The 17,639-nt window shown below is 33.5% G+C and overlaps 1 protein-coding gene across 7 annotated transcripts in view; it reads left to right on the forward strand.

Moving 5' to 3' along the window:
• CAMK2D (calcium/calmodulin dependent protein kinase II delta) overlaps nt 1-17,639 on the forward strand; it is a 294,475-nt gene that overhangs the window by 17,186 nt on the left and 259,650 nt on the right. The window contains exon 1 of one of the 7 annotated variants that reach the window (XM_072938393.1): nt 1,378-1,419. The exons of the other annotated variants lie outside the window; for them this stretch is intronic. Coding sequence (XP_072794494.1) covers nt 1,416-1,419 — 4 coding nt within the window. The 5' untranslated portion in view covers nt 1,378-1,415. Of the gene's footprint in view, nt 1-1,377; nt 1,420-17,639 lie in introns of those variants that run through there. 7 annotated transcript variants of the gene reach the window in all.

Genomic DNA, 17,639 nt, shown 5'->3' on the forward strand with positions numbered 1-17,639 from the left:
GCTAGAATTTAAATCCAACCCTAGGTAATAGCAGAAGCCCTTGCTGTTGTCATTCTATTATGTTCTTTCTAGGGTGCATCCAGCAGGAGAGGCGGTGGGAAGGAAGTTAGGAGGCAAAGAATTGGGAAGAAAATTTTATTCTACCAGAATGACAGCCAGAATGACATCATTTTAGACTGTTTGGTAGCAGATTTCTTTTTCTACCTGGAAGGGAAGTCTGAGGAATCTTTAATTCACAAATTAAATTGGCTATTTTCCTTATTTCTGTCAATTTTATTCAATATCTGTACATAAACAAAAGACTCCACAGGCAGCTTTTATTTATTTTTCCACAGGCACCTTTTAATGTTTGACTTGTACATAGTTTCATCAGTATGGAAAGCACTGCTTGTGGAGAAAAATTGTTACATGTCAGGAGTGTGAAATAAATATTATAAAGCCATAAGCTGGTTCATCCTGGATTTTTTATGACCAACATTTAGTGAGGTTTATCATGAATACTTGTTTTTATGTGCCTTGCTTACTTTCCTATCTGCATACCTCTAGTTCATTCACAGTGATGATAAGGACTTTTGGTTTGATGAGTTTTCCCATAAGCACTGGTGTGTTGAATAATTTTCTTAAAAGCCTGTGTCATTTTTCAGTTTGCTTTTCCAAGTTCACTACAAAGGCAATGAACCCAAAGATTGTTACTGAGATAGATGTAATCAGAATGTTTCATTATTTTCTTTTTACATAAAATGTTTTTCCTTTCCCTTATTCATTTCCCCATTCTTTCTCCCTTTGCTATTACTGTTGATGTTTGCTATCTAATTACTCTTACTTTTCTTTCCCTCTACCACCCAATTGCCCACAAATAAAATTGTCTTGAGTTCGGACTTCTAAGTTCTTGAAAAGAAGACATCTTTTTACCTTTCTGAGTTACTGGCTTTTGTCTGATAAATGAAAATACTGGATATCTTTTATACTGAGGTTTTTTTTTTTTTACATTTTTTATTGATTCATAATCATTTTACAGTGTTGTGTCAAATTCCAGTGTTCACAATTTTTCAGTCATTCATGGACATATACACACTCATTGTCACATTTTTTTCTCTGTGATTTATCATAACATTTTGTGTATATTTCCCTGTGCTATACAGTGTAATCTTGTTTATCTATTCTACAATTTTGAAAGTAGTTCTGGACTTTGTACTCTAGTTCCCAAGGGATCTTATGTCTTATTTTATCCTCATTATATCAGTCATCATTCATTCATTCATTCATTCACTCATTTATTGAACTATGAGCAGATACGCTTGCAGATTCTAGAACTTGGTTGAGCAGCTACTATGGGTAGGCACAGTTCTAGATTCTAGAACTTGGTATAGGATGTGAGCAAACTTGGTATTTGAGAGGCTGGAACAGTCATTTGGATGGGTAAGTGCAATGCAGTGAATAAAACAGGACTATAAGTTAAATAGTGACCTCAAGCAGGATTACTTTGGATAGACCTCTCTGAGGATGTTAACATTTGTGCTGAGACATTAATGATGAGAGGAAGCAAATCATGAGAAAATATGAGAGAAGAACATTCTGGGCCAAAAGACCAAGGTGACAATGAGCTTGCACAGGGATGGAAAGAAAGTCATCACATTTGGAGTGTAATTAGCCAAGAGGAGAGATGTACACAGCGATCTTGGGAGGTGGGCAGAGGACAGATTAGATAGAGCCTTACAGCCAAAGTTAAGGAATTTGGACTTATTTTGAAAGCCGTGGTATGCTATATTGATGAAATGGAGCAGGGAAGTGATGTAACCAGATTTTGTCTTGAGAAAATCGCTCTGGCTGCTATGTGCAAAATAAATTGAAAGGATGTGTGGGTGAAAACAAGACTAGGTTGAAGATTCTTGCAGTCTTAGGGAGATGTGAAGGTGGCAGTAGAGATAGTGAGAAGGATACCTTTTGTAAAAGTATAGGACTTGCTAATGGAAAGATTGTGAGGTGTGAAAGACAGTGAAGAGGCATGACTACTAGTTTTATAGCCAGGTCAACTGTCCAATAGTGGTGCTAATAATTGAGATGGAGGATACTGGAGTAGAATTAGATTGGGATGGGAAACTAAGAGTTCAGATTTCCATGTGTTAAACGTGAGATTCATCATCTGCCAAAGAAACCTCTTACCTATTAGCAGTTTTTCCTCATTCCCACCTTTCCTCCTTCCCTCGCCCACTCCAGGCGACCACTAGTCTACTGTCTATCTCTATAGATTTGTTTATTTTAGACATTTTATAGAAGTATAATATATTATGTAGTCTTTTGTGACTGGCTTCTCTCATTGTGCATAATATTTTCAAGATTCATTTATGTTGTAGCATGTTTTATTGCTGAATAATGTTCTGTTAGGTGGATATACCACATTTTGTTTGTCCATTCATCAGTTGATGGGTCTTTGGGTTTTTTTCCACTTTTTGGCTATTAGTATAAGTAATGCTGCTATGAACATTTGTGTCCTAGCTTTTTATATAAACCTGTATTTTTATCTATCTTGTGTATATACCTAGGAATGGAGGAAATGCTGTACACACACAAACACATATTCAAGGAATAAAAAATAGTTTATAAAAACAACAGTACCCCATAGTGTAGTTATAAGAATTATTGATTACTAATCTGATTAATTTGCATTGTAACATATCTGCATGTGACACATACATAAGAAAAGTATTGTAATTAAGGTATTTTTATATGTGAGAAAGAAATGAAAGTAGGGTTTCAGAATAAGAAAGTGAATTATGACCATCTTCCTTTGTGTATAAGGAATAGAGATATCATACCAAGTAGGAAGTTCTTTATTTAACCATTATTTTAAATTAACTGTGCCCAGAGTTGAAAGGAACATCTGTTTCATGTCAAAGAATCACCAGCCCAGCCTGTCTATTCCTGTATCACGTTGACTGTTACTAGAAAGAATTTGGCATCAGGATCTTTATTTGTGTCATGGATTTTTGTTAAAATATTAATGAAAATTGGTATTTTTCTTTTGGCTGAATAGAAGGTGTGGTAATACTCTTAAACTAGACCTACCCTTCCTATGACACCTTTGTAGGAGAGGTGTCTGTTTCTGCATATTACTTGCCAGGCTGTGGCAGTTAGCCATAGTCTGTGGACACTCGTATAAAATTTGCTAGATTTTTTGTTTTTGTGGTGGGGAGCTGTTTTGGGGAGTGGCGGGGGTGGCTGGGGGCTGCTGAGAAGAAGTAGGCTGAAGTTGTCTTTTCACTATAATCCTAGATTAGCTTCATAATCAGTGAGAAGTTTCCATTTTCATCTTTTAAATTGAAAAGTGAATTTAGGGTTCATTAAAGGCCTAAAAATGCTGCCTTTCTTTCCCATGAAATTTGAATGATGACTTTCGGTTGTCTTTTGCAACATTGAATTTTCTTGATCTGGCAATGCAAGATTAACCCCACTGTTGGAGTATTTCCATGTACTGTGCTTCTAAGTGCTATGGAGAATTTTAGGAATGGAAAAGAACTAAGACTTTTTTTTTTTTTTTTTGGTGGAGGAAGGATGTTCTAATTCACAGTTAATGTTTACGTTTACTACATTAAAAAGCCCACTTTGCATTAATGGCGAGATATTTGTTGGATGGGTTCTATATTGTCATGTATATTTACAATTTGATGGATATTTCCAAGTGAATTAAAAAGTATTGTCTCTCACATTACATTTTTCATATAATGTTTTAATTTTAAGGCCTTGGTTGGATTATTAATAGCCTTTTAAGCCTTTCAGTCTCAACTCTTCTCAAGAAATTTTTGGTGACATGGAGAAATTCTTATTGGAAAAGTTTGCCTTAGCATTTGAAATAGTAAATATCTTATGTTTTTTCATTATATATTTTAGTATTATATTTTTATTCATATGTAGGGTTTAAATGAAAGTATATAGAATCATACATTATGTAGTCTTTTGTGAATACACACACACAGAATTCCAAAGAAGGAGAAAAAGGATTATGAAAAGTACCATGTATGTTTGCCAGAATCTGAATAGAATGACAACACATAAAAAATATTTTGCATTCACTTACTGTGCTATATCCTATTTTCATTAAAAAATAAAATCAGGTTGGTAAGTTAATTAGAAATGTGAGACTGGTTAACTTTCCCACACATTCTTTCTCCCTTGTGGGTTTTTGTATAGGTATATTTAAACAGCCACATGAAACCATTATTTGTGGAGGATGGACTAAAGGGGAACATGTACAGACCATCTTGTGTATTCAGATCTAATTTAGTGAAAACTATCAGAAAACAAAGTACAGTGATTTCATAGATAAGAGTTTAATTTGTTAATTCATCTAACTAAATTTTTCCTCCTCACAATAGTGATTTTCAAAGAAATACTTTAATTTGTCACTTATTCTTGTGAGTCGGTGATATATAAAAACTGATATATCAATTCTTTTATACAAAGTTAGAAACTTTAATTTTTAACATCAGCAGTTTGACAAGGCACATGGTCTTTGGTGCAAATATTCCATCTAGTAAGGCTTCTCAGATGGAGATAATACATTGCAACTCTGTGGTTCTAGGCCTTGCCCAGATTCACTGACCCAAATGCCATCTTCCTGCCCCTCTTTCTCAGTGCATGTTCTCATTTATTAGTGAGCTTGATGTTTTATTTTGGACCTATTTCCAATTTTAATTATTATTGTAAAGAAATACTTCCTTTTGAAGATATTTATTGACTAGATGACACAAACTATTAAAGAATTATGGAAATGCTGTTATTCCTTAACAAAAACATAAAGGAGAATGAAAGATAGATGTAATAAGTAGAGTTTCTTCTTTAACTGTGGTAAAATGTGTGTAACATAAAATCCACCATTTTAACCATTTTAAGTGTACAGTTAGTTCAGTGGCGTTAAGTACATTCACATTGTCATGCAACCATCACCACCATCCATCTCCAGCATGTTTTCATCTTCCCTAACTGAAATTCTATACCCATTAAATAATAGCTCTTCATTTTCCCCTCCCTCAGCTCCTGGCAACCATTCTGTCTTCTGTCTCTGAATCTGATTACTCTAGATACCTCATATAAGTGAACTCATTCCATTATTGTCCTTTTGTGACTGGCTTATTATACTTAACATGATGTCCTCAAGGTTCATCCATATTGTAGTGTGTGTCACAACTTCCTTCCTTTTTAAGGCTGAATAATATTCTGTTATATGTACATACCACATTTTGTGTATCCATCATCTGTTGTTGGGCACGTAGTTTACTTCCATTTTTTGGCAATTGTGAATAGTAGGGATTTTTAACAGTTTATCTAGAAAGCTATATATGATCATTTAGTTGAACATTCTAATTGGGTCAAAGAAAGGAATACATATTATATATTTATAATTTTTATTTCTTTATTGTACATAGAAATGTGTGGGGTCATTTTTACCCTCAAATATTTTTTATTACTTTGTAAGCTGTTTACCTTGAATATTCTACTATGTGAATAGAAGTGTTGCAGTATATATCATGATGTGTGTTTATTTACCTGGAGGGGAAAAATGGCATTCTTAATAATATGTATATTTGATATTATGATGGGTTTGCCAATTTTAAACTCTCATTTGTGTTTTGACTTTTGTAGTGTTTGATAATGTGATAATAAGTGAAGAGAAGCTGGAAGGATATTTTTGCCTTTCTTTTTAATCCTTAGCTTTTCAGTATATATATTTTTCTTTAGCACTTGGTTTGGCTTTTATAGTTACTTCACATTTGACTAGTTTTATCAAATACATTTTAATAGGAACAAAGGGCCATAATGTTTGTTGTATTTTCAAATCTAAAATATTGTTAATATTTTTCAGTTTGTTGAATACCTCATTGCACCATATGGAGTATTGTTCATGCTCTAGACTTTTTGCAAGGTATCTGCAAACTTCATTAAGCTTTTTCAGGTACTAATTTAAATATTAAAAGAGAATATATGCCATTATATTACCTGTGGCTTCCTTTGTTTCACTTGTTTTAAAACAAAAATGAAACAAACTTTGGTTATCTAGTTATTAACTTTTGCAGCGAATTGCCTTTCTAAATCAGTATCTTTTAAGTGCTAGGATATGTTGAAGCATGGTATGCACAGTGTTAGCTTTTGGGGTTAATCTAGATGAAGAGTTTAAGGTTTAATATGTTTCATTGTATACTTAATGTCTAATACTAGATAAAATGATATTTAAAATATGTCAGCATTGAAGAATATCATCTAAAAAGCCTTTAGAATAAGTTGGATGACTTGGAAGATCTGATTTTATGTTCATATTTCAAAGTAAAATTACAATTATGAGTGGGAAAGCAAACCTTTTTGAAAAGCTCTTTGCTTGAGGTCTGTTTTGTTTAATTTTTGTTTTTGTATTTTTTAAAGGATTTATTTGACCAAGTGATCAGATCATAGCTGTATTGCTTTAAAGTGATAGATTTGTTATTCAAAGATGGCAGTAAACTCAAATACTCTCTTAATATAACTAGGGGGATGTTAATGGGTGAAATTGTTTTTATTTTAGTTGTGAATCAGGAAGACTTCTAATTGAGTATGTTTTAGACGAGGAGTTGCTTCTTTCCAAATAGTCTCCATTTATATGTTCTTGAGTAGTTAAATAAAGTTGATGGAGTCTTTTAAAATTTGTCTGCTCTAACAGTGCAAAAGGATACTTATCATTTTAATTTTGATATTCATAATTGTAGCTATTTTGAAGAAAATTATGGGAACTCACGTTCTTTTGCCATTTGCAGAGGTGATAGTGCTAATGTAGTTAGTTATATGAATATGCTTTCTTTAATGTCATTTGGTTTTGTCTACTTGAGTCTCCCTTTTGTTTTTCCGTTCTTTCAACTGTTCTATTTTCAATGTAAAAATTTGTCAGCTTTCTTATTGTTTCTTATAAAATTAATGTTTATTAAGTTACTACAGCTATATTTTAACCTTTCTGAGCTTCAGTTCTTCGTTATTAGAACAGGAATAATGGAGGAGGTTATAACTCAGTGGTAGAGTGCATGCCTAGCATGCACAAGGTCCTGGGTTCAATCTCCTGTACTGCCATCAAAATAAACAAACAAACAAACCTGATTACCTCCCCCAACCAAAAAAAAAAAAAAAAAAAACCCCAAACCCAGGAATAATAACCCTTGTTCTGTGTTGTCTCTTAGGGTTATTGTGAAAGTCAGATACTTGAATATGAAAGCACTTGGCAAACTGGTAAAGCACCATACACTTTATTTATGTCTATAAATTATATATTGCGTATCACACAAGTTTTTTAAAGGCAGAATTTTTAAATATAATATTCCCTATGTATTATTCTGCCTTAGGCTCCTGCATGCTATTGGTGTTGCAGTTTCTCTGATAGGCAGATAATTTCTTTGTGAGGTATGTGACTGTGTTCTTAGGTGTTTTGGATCATTTTAGGAATCTACTTTGTTAATTTGATGATTATGCATTATAATCTAGAAGTTTGTCGTATAAGAATAAAAAATCCTGGCTCATTTTAGTTGGTTTTTTTTTTCTTCTCTTTTAGTTTTTTACACTTCCCTAAAACTGTTAGGAGTAAAATTACTTTAAAAATTTTTTTTTCTTTTTTTGAAGCATTTTAAAGGAGGGAAGTAGAGTGTTCACGTTTTATTCCTGTTTTCCCTTTGTGTTAACATGAATACATATATTGCATTTAGAGAAGTATAAATGTATTCACAGTAAAACATGTTTTCCTATCAGCTTTTCAAATTTGTTATATCTTGTTGATTATGAAAGTGCTGTCATTTTAATAACCAGTCTTTCTAGACTGTCATCTAGTTCTTGAAATGGTGAAGCTGCTTTGTCATTAATGCTAAGACCTCCCACTCTCTTATTGTCAATAGATAATACTGAACAACTGAAACTGTTTGATTTGCATACTCATTAAGTGACTTGTATTTATGCCATCTACCTGGAAAATTATTTTCGAGAAGGTTAAATCTAAGTGATAATCATAGGAATGAAAAAGAACAATTTTAAATAGCCTGTATTAGTCTATTCTGTAGTATATTCTAATTAGTCTATTCTGTAGTATATTAGCATGTCGTAGAATATTCTATACATTTGTTACTTGTGCTTCAGTAGGTGGTTGTATGACCTTTCCTTCCAATTACCAACTGTGTATTCAAGCAAGTAAAAATTACCACACGATTCTCCATGCCCATATAATGTATTTTAGAAAGAGCCATGGAAAAAAGAAATAAAGTTTAAACAACTGAGCTAAACTCTGGTAACCAACGTCTAGAATAAGGCTTTTATTATTACTCTTGAATTTCTATGTTTCTTAGGAATTTTGTGTGCAAAGATTTTTATACCCTCAGCTGAAAGCTGAAACACATCAGTTACCCTTATTTAAAAACAAATTGTTAAACATGAGAATTCCAAACAAAATTCCAATTCTTTCATTCTATTATAGGAGTCAGGTGAGAATCTTTCTGATATTTAAAATTGAAAGTTGTTTTTCCTTAAAATTTTTTGTCAGTTCTGTTGAAAGGCAGAATGGAAACTTGTTCTCATTTGTACATACTTGGCCTGCTCTTTGGCTTACCAGTGGTTGAGTCATGAACAAAGTAACTGTGTATGTATTTTAAAAGGCAGATGTCAAGTAATCACCTTATAAAAAGGCCCATTATAATTAGATGTGTGCATCACAGTTTACTCATGAAGAAAATGCCATTTATATAATTTCATACTTTAAAAGCTACATGCTTCAGCAGAGCTTATATTTCTATATTTAAAAAGTGAAATGGCCCTTCACTTTTATGTAAAAACATGTTGAGCAACTCTTATCTTTTTCCTCTATCTCTTCTTTTAGAATGATAGTCAGGCTTTCAGTAGAGTGGCAGATTAACTTTTGGTAATTGCAACATTATGGATATTTCATTTGAATTTGTGATTGTTGCCTGATCACTTACCTTTTCTTCTCTTTATTTGGGGGTTTTTAACTTACTTAAAAGAAAAGTGACTGAAAAAAAGTAGGAATAAAACATGGTTCAGTTTAGCAATTAAAAAAGGATTTGTACTTCTGAGAACAGTTTTTTAAATCAGACCAGCATTTACTTACTCTTTCATCTTTCATTTGTAGTGTTCATGCCTAGACATTTTAAAATTAACTAAAGAAAAAATGCTTATGAAGGAAAAAAGACACTGAGGACTGAGACTCCTTCCATAAATATAAGGCAACTGTTACTACAGGTACATGGGAGAGTTACAAAGATTTCCTTTGAAATTGTTCAGAAGCCTAATGAAATGATTCTGTTCTCAACACTGGTTTGCTGAGTAACCATGTCAGACAAGGACTTCACGTCCATCTCTGCCACTTTTCACGTACAAGTCCCACCACCTAAAGCCCCCTCCTCCTCTCCCTTAGTCTGCCTCATACCTCCCTCTAAAACCTAACTCTCACATTCTTCAGTGGGCAACTTCTTGGCAAATCTGTCTTTCATGGGCTCTTTTATTTTACATTCATTACATATTTATATTAATTTTTATCCTATGTTTATTTGAAATTATTTGGAAATGATGAACTAACTACTCGTACATCTTCTTCATTTGTACTGTGTAGCACTTCTTGTAGAAGTTGACTTCCTAACGTATTTTTTTATAATGCACTACATAGACGAGGTACTTATGTTTTAAACGATTAGGCACGGACTCTTCAAGGAGGAGTCATAGTGATGAATGAAAACTTACATCAGGCTCTTTTCGTTTGAATGATATGTGAAAAGTCACATTTCAAAGATGGCCAAAGACAGATTGCTATAGGAAGAAATATTTTCAAGTCTTTAAAAAGGGATATATTAAATAGAGGCTCTAGAAGAACGAGCATTTCCTGCAGGCTGTTAACCTACCCTGTGGGTGTTGCTGAAATTTCCACTATGCATGTTGATACCATATCTATTTAGCTTATGTTCCTTCCCTTGTGCTAGGATCATGTCCTGTCATTACTGGGCAGAGGGCAGGATGGGGGAGTTTTGAAGGTTTTCTAGTTCAAAAGTTCCTATATTTTCAGCCCAGGGCCCTTGTCATTGAACTACTCCTAGAGGGCCTTGTGTTCATGTATGCTGATTCACGTACGTGGAAATATGTGAACTACCATGCAATGACAGCATTGTGAATCAATGCTATTTTGATAAAGGCAAGTTAATTTAAAAGTTTTACTGAATTCAGAAAAGCTCAACCAAAAACACTGAAAATGCCATCACTGCCATGTGGTAGCAGGTGTTGACATTGAAAGGGGGTGCTGATGCCCCAAGAGTGTAGGCATTACTGCTGGAGTCCAGTTGCCTAATTTAAAAAGTGAGGAAATTGGACCCAAGGAAGTGAAATGACCCATGCAACATTACAGCACAGAGTATCAGAGTTAAGATTAGAGCACAGCTCTGGTGTCCTATGGCTCTGTAATATTTCTCTGTAGAGCTCTGAACTTAACAAAGGGGACTGGAATTTGTCAGAGTGAGGGGTATAAGGAGCAGTAACTTTTTCTTATGTTACTTTTAATAGTTTGAACTGTTTTTTTCTTTGTTTGGTTTTTTACCATTAGGGAATAAAAGGCAAGGAATAACTTGATTAGCGAAGGTAATGTTACGTAGTGCTTATGGGGATTGTTTCTATTATGCTTTTAATTTTTGATTCCTTAGAAACTCATTAATCATAGCAGAATCATCATTTTGATAGTACTCAAACTTTTTGAAATAATTTTTATAATTATAATTTTATATCTTTATAAAGTCTGAGAAACGATTAGGGAAGGTTTGGTGAGCCCTCTTTAAGACCTGGGAATGCTGATAAACAGAATTTAAGTGAATGGCCTGTGGTCATGAATTTCTTAGTCTTTGAGTCTAGGTCTCTTAACCTTCAGTTTTATTTTCTGTCCACTGTCTGTGTTTTACTTTAATGGCATGTTTTTGCTTTCCTGTGTTCTTCTAGTGAGGGAGCAGATTTACGGTGAAGAAGTGAAATCTATTTGGTTTTTTGTAGCACTTTTTGAAAAAAAAATCAGTTGGTGAATGGATTGAAATTGATGACAACATCTAAGGGTTATATGTGTTGCATTTTCTAAGTCAGTGATTGGAAATATTTGGTACCACAGTAAGTGCTAAAAAGGTGACTTTCTGATTAGACTTTACCAGTTCAGCGGTATAACTGTCATGTAAGTTGACAAGAGGTGTAAATGTGGTGCTTACACACTGTGTGTACACGTGATGTAAGAATAAACAAGATTAGAAGAAGTGCAGTCACGCAGTCACTCTGAAGAAATGGATCAAGTCAGTGAGTTGAATCAACGACCAAGTAGAAGAAGTTGCTATGAGGAAAGTGACTTAAATAGTGACACTTTCAATCATTTCTAAAGCACGGGGAAGGAATAAATAAGGCCCAGAATTCCATGAATTCCAGTAAAGAAATGCAAAAGGGATCTCAACTATAGGCCTGGCTGTATTAATAATATAACAGTTTTGGTCCCTGTGTAGCTGGGCCCTTGATGAACCTATTGAAGGTAAAAGTTTCTCTGCAATATGTGTTTGTAGTTTGCTGGATGAAGTCTCTATAGCAAATGAAATAGTGCTTATGGCCAGTATCACTCATGAGTATCTTAGTGTGAAATATCTCTAAGAAGTAGGAAGTACTTTCTGCCATTTACATGAAATTATTTCAGGAGATTTTGTATCATTATTGCCCTCATAATTTTAATTCGATTTGTCAGTTAGAACAAGCTACTCCTCAGACAAAAGACATGAGAATAAGAAGTGAACAGAACCATAAAAAGATGAACTTAGGAAAAAGTTGACAATGATATGTTGCTGAAATGAATTTGCTATTAATACTAACTGAGAAGTTAAAGAAATAGTCACCCTTGGGGATTCATTAATTAATATAACAACTCTGTATTGAGCACTTTCAATCTGCTAGAGACAGGCTGCTGGGTGACAGTGAGAGTTTCTGTCTTCATGAAGCTTATAGTCTAGTGGTAAGAGATGGACAGACCACAAACATGGATGTAAGTTGTGTGCAGGAGTTAGTAATTGCTGTCAAGTTAATGTAATAGAAGCTGATCCCGGAAGGCCAATTTTACTTAGGGTGGCCAGGAAAGGTTTCTCTGAGGATGAGACATTTGAGTGGAGGCTCAAGGGCAGAAGAGAAGCTGGGCAGGAGCATGTGAGGCATAAGGAATGGCAAGTGAAAAAGCCAGGAGATGAGACCGGATTTGGCATGCTGGAATGGCACAAAGAGCCAGTGGGAGTTCACATGCAGTTTGTGAGGGTGGAGGGGACTGACTGAAGTTGGATGGCTAAGAAGAAGTTACATCATGGAGGGTCTTGTGGGCTGTGGTAACAAATGTGGATTTTATTTTGAGAGCATTGCTTAGCCATTGAAATAACTTAAGCAGAGGCATGACATGATCTAAATTGTGTTTATAAAACAATCACTCTGGCTTCCCTAAGGTAGCAGATTGAGGAAAGGTCCAAGAATAGAAGCTATGAGACTAGTTAAGAGGCTATTGAAATAGTACAGGGAAGGGATGATAATGACTTGAATGCAGGTTTGGGGGTTTTTGTTTTGTTTTGTCTGTTATCCACAGTCATTATAGTTGCAAATTCAATCCTGTGTTTTTCCATTGTCCATTGGAAAGCAATTTTAAAATAATCACAGTTTTTTAATCAAAACTGCAATACCATAAGAGGCTTTTTGTTGTAACTTACTGTGGCAAGAAAAGAGTTTTAGGTGGAAAATTGTGTATGCATTTACCTATGATTGTATTAGGCATGTTCTTTGGAAAGCTCTGATTAATAATGAATGAATAATAATAGTGCAGGTTTTTTTTTGAGCTGACTCTTATTTCATGCACTGCATTAAGTGCTTTTAAATCCTCTATCTCATTTAATCTTCACAATAATCCTATGATGGATGTAAGTGCTTTTATTATCTGCATATTGAAAATAAGGTACCCAAGAGAATGAGAAATTAAGGAACTTTCTTAAGGTCATACAGAGAAGATATGGCACAATTGAAATTTGAACCTAGTTCTCTCTCATACCATAGTTAAAACCTTTTTTTTTTTAAAGTAGCATACCTTTTAAGAAACAAGTTATACATAGTAAAATCTACAGATCATAAGTGTACATAATTTGATGAATTTTGACCACTGCCTCAAACAAAATAATAGAATATTTCTATCACTGTGTAATGTTTCTTAAGTCCCTTTCTGGTCAGTTCCCAACTCGACAACTACTTTCTGGCTTCTTACACCATATACAATTTTTGCCTCTTCTTGGACTTCATGTGAATGAAACATGACACTACATATAGTCTTCTGTGTCTGGCTTCTTTCATGCAACATAACATTTTGGAGACTCATCTGTGCTGTTGCTTGTTGCTTAATCTTTCTTATTCCCACAGGATAGTAATTCATTATATAAATACATCAGTGTATTTTCTTGTTTAGGGACATTTCAGTTGTCTCTCGTTCTTTGCTATTTTATGAATAAAACTTCTTGTGAGCATTCATGCACAAGAATATATTTTCATTTCTCTTGTGTAAATACTTAGGATTAGAATTGCTGGATTATAAGGTAAGATGTATATTTACCTTTTTAAGAAGCTGCCAAACAGTTCTCTAGAATGGTTGTACCATTTACTTTCCCACCAACAGTCTATGAAAATTTCGGTTGCTGGACATCCTCCATACCAACATTTGGTATTCCAGTGTTTTTATTTTAGCCTTTCTAGTGAGTGTGAAGTTGTATTTTGTGGGTTTACTTGGCATTTCTCCAGTGATTAATGATATTAGGTACCTTTTTATGTATTTATTGGCCATTTGTTTATATTTTTTGCCCTTTACAATTTTTTGGATTATTTGGGTTTTTTTTTTTCAGATTTATAGGGTTTCTTTATAAAATCTAGGTATGGATTATGTGTACTGTAATATCTTCTTCCAAATTGTAATTTGCCTATTCATTTTCTTACAGTCTTTTGATGAGCAGGAATGTTTAATATTGATGGAAGTCCAATTTATCAGTTTTGTCTTTCATAGTTACTGCTTTGTGTCCTAAGAAATCTTTGCTTGCTTCACAATCACGAAGATTTTCTCTTGTGTTTTCTTCTAAAAGATTTATTTTAGCTTAGAATTCAGTCTTTCATCTGTTTAAAATTTTATTTTTGTATATGGTATGAGGTAAAGGGCAAGGTTCATCTTTTCATGTTTATTTCATTGTTCCATCTTCTTTGTTGAAAAAACTTTGTTTTCCTCACTGAATTGCTTTAGTGCCTTTGTCCAGTCAATTGACTGTATATGTGCAGGTCAGTTTCTAGACACTAGTATGATTCATTTGTCTATCTTTATGCCAATACCACAATGTCTTGTTTATAGTATAATTAGATAGTGTATGTTGTCTAATTTTGTTCTTTTTCAAACTAGTTTTATCTATCCTAGATTCTCTTCTTTTCATATAATTTTTAGAAATGGCTTTTCAATTTCTTATAAAAAAAACCTGCTAGGATTTTTGTTTGAATGGCATTGAACCTACAGATTAATTTTGTGAGAATGGACCTAGTAACGTTGAATCTTCCAGTCTGCATACATGATTTTATGTCTCCCTTTATTTCATAACTCAAACTGTATGATCACTAAGCTCTAGCAAGCATAGGGATTTCTCTTTTAAGTCTGTTAAAAACCAATGCTTAGAACATACATTTCATGTTAGAAGAGGCTCTCTCATAAAAGTGAGTGAGCCGTTCTTCATTACATTGTGAGGAATAGTTAAAAATTCATTGTGTATTTGGTTCTGAAGAAACATTGCTTTCTGAAAAAAAAAAAGTCTTTTGACTAATATATGTTCTGTGCTAAGTATGGTCTCTCATGGTTTAATTCAATTACCTAATAAGCTAGTTTGTGATAAGTAGTATTCTCATAAAATAGTGTATATTGACGATCAGTTTTATATAGAGGCAATCAGAAAATCTCTCAAAGTAACTCTAAGTCTAGAAGAAATACTTTTTCCTTATAAATACAATGAAACTAATGAAAATAATAGCTTTGGGGATTTGAGTATGCCAGTGGTAATAAACAGTAATTCAGAGTAATCACCTTTCAGTATATAATATTGGAGGAGTAACATAATGTGTATCTCACAGGGTTATTGAGAGGATTAGAGCAGAAAATATATGTTAAGTACTGAACACATGGCTGGATATAAGGTAAACTTTCAATAAACTTCTGTCTCTTTATCTGCATCTTGATCCAGAACAAGTTCTGGGTGCAGGTGTTCAACCTGTATAATCTCTTGGGCTTTTGCTTTAGAAAGCTGTCATAGATCTCAGTATTCAGACTCTTTGTAAAAGTGCTGTTTTTCTCAAATACTAATCTGATTTTGAATCCTACGTCCTAATCAAGTAAACAGTACATACGTACGTAATCAATGTCCATTTTACTTAAAGGATTTTTTTTTCTTTTCCTTGACTAGAAACTATAGCTAAAGTAAAAGAATGAAATGCCATACAGTTTTTTCTGTATCCAGTGGTAGTGGTTAATTTATGGACCCATGGCATTTGTGATTATCTTAACATTAATATATGTATTGTTTTTGACTTTTAACTCCTACATTGTAGTTGGGTATTATCATATTCGTTATGTGAGAAATTACACCATCCTCTCATGGTGTCGTTTGGAATATGTGGCTAATTGGTATAAATTGTTATCCTTCTACAGACATAAGAGACTGTTTCAATCTAGATATTAGCTATCAGTACAAGTCAGAGATGGAAATAAGGAGGCTGGAAAGGAGAAAAGAATGCATGGGAATGTAGTTTAATGCTTTTTGTCTCATGCTTAAGCTAACAAGTGGTTAGTAAGGAGATGATTTAAATATTTATGATGAATAGAATTTTATTCCAAATACTTCGCTTAACATTATGCATTTTCATTAGATTCAGTCTTTTGGGTCTTTTTTCCCCTTCTGTGTCTAAGATATGAATGTGTGTCTGTGGGTTTTGAATTTATTTCTATATCTTTAAATATATTTATGCATATTTAAGCAATAGGATTAAATAAGGCCTCTCTTCTTTGGCCATGTGCCAAGAAACCCAGAGAATATTTACTTCCAAATTCTGTTATGATGTCTAAGTTAAATAAATGTATATCACATGGTTCTAAGTTGGAAAGATAGATACCTAGGAACCCAGAGATCCTGTTTGGTTTGAAATACTGTTTCACAGTTGGAGTATTTCACTTGCAACACACACTGCCTTTTTTTTTTCCCCCTTAAGGTAAATTTCAGGTGGCTGACAGGGTGATGTTTCCTATATCTATAACAGTTAGTGAGTGTCAGAAGTGTTCATGGTTTCCAGAGGCTCTCATGAGGACTTACTTGGAAAAACATATAAGTCTAGATGCTGAACATCTTTTAAACAAATATTTTCATGAAATCAAACATGCCTATTGAAATACTCAACCTTCCATTTGAACTCACTTATCCTGTTGAGTAGGTTTTCTTATTTTAAGCATAGGAAGCATAGTTTAATTTTAACTTTTGTAGTTTTAAGTATTAAGACTTTAAGAAAAATCGATACAAATAAATCAGATAAAAATCAAATTCATTAGGATTTATATACTGAAAGCCAGAAGTGATGGTTCAAGCTTATGGAAAATGTGTAACTTTAGGTATTTTTGAGGAAGATGTTCTAAATGAATTGCTGCGTAGCATGCTTAACATGTTAGGCTTTGGCATTAAAATAATTGCATTTTAAAAATGAGCAGTAGTCAACTTTTCACATTATTACACCTTTGAGAAAAAGAATTTGTCAAGATGATTGTCCAACATTTCTACCATATAAAATTAGCTGATTAAATATTGATCAACTAATTACCCCACCCCCAAATGGAAAGTAAAGAAAAAGATATATGTATGTATATATAGGTGTGGTGAGCCTATATGTTTGTATGTATTATTAAAATTGCTTTGAAATACAGTAAGTGTTCAAAATATTCAAGTCTTAAGAAGTAACATTTTGGTCATTAAAAAATTGCTTGTGTTCTCTGTGTCAGAAACAAAGGAATGGAGTGTCTAATCTGAAAATGTGCTAATGTTAATATCTGAGAAAAAACGCAGAGGACTGAGTAAAATTTTCTTTAAAGTGTTAGGATTCATTTTATTAATATAAATTGTGAGGAAATATAGAAAATTCTGGGAGTATAGTGTATGATGCTATTCCAATAAGGCAGTTTTTTAGTTTTAAAACTTTTCTTTGTGTTCATAAGATGAATGTTTATCCATCTATCAAGTCATCCATCCATTCATCCACTTTACTTTTTTAGAGCAGTCTTAGGCTTCTAGCATAAGTGCAGAGATTTCTTGTATACTTCTTGCCCCTACACATACATCCTCATCAACTGTCAACATCCCACACCAGAGTGGAACATCTGTTATAACTGATGAACCTACACTGATGCATTGTAGTCACCCAAAGTCCATAGTTCATATTAGGGTTCACTCTTGGTGTTATATATTCTGTGGGTTTTGACAAGTGAATAATAACGTGTATCCATCTTTATGGTACCATATGGAATAACTCCACTGCCCTAAAAA

This window comes from Vicugna pacos, chromosome 2 (assembly GCF_048564905.1).
Source record: "Vicugna pacos chromosome 2, VicPac4, whole genome shotgun sequence".
NCBI lineage: Eukaryota > Metazoa > Chordata > Mammalia > Artiodactyla > Camelidae > Vicugna > Vicugna pacos.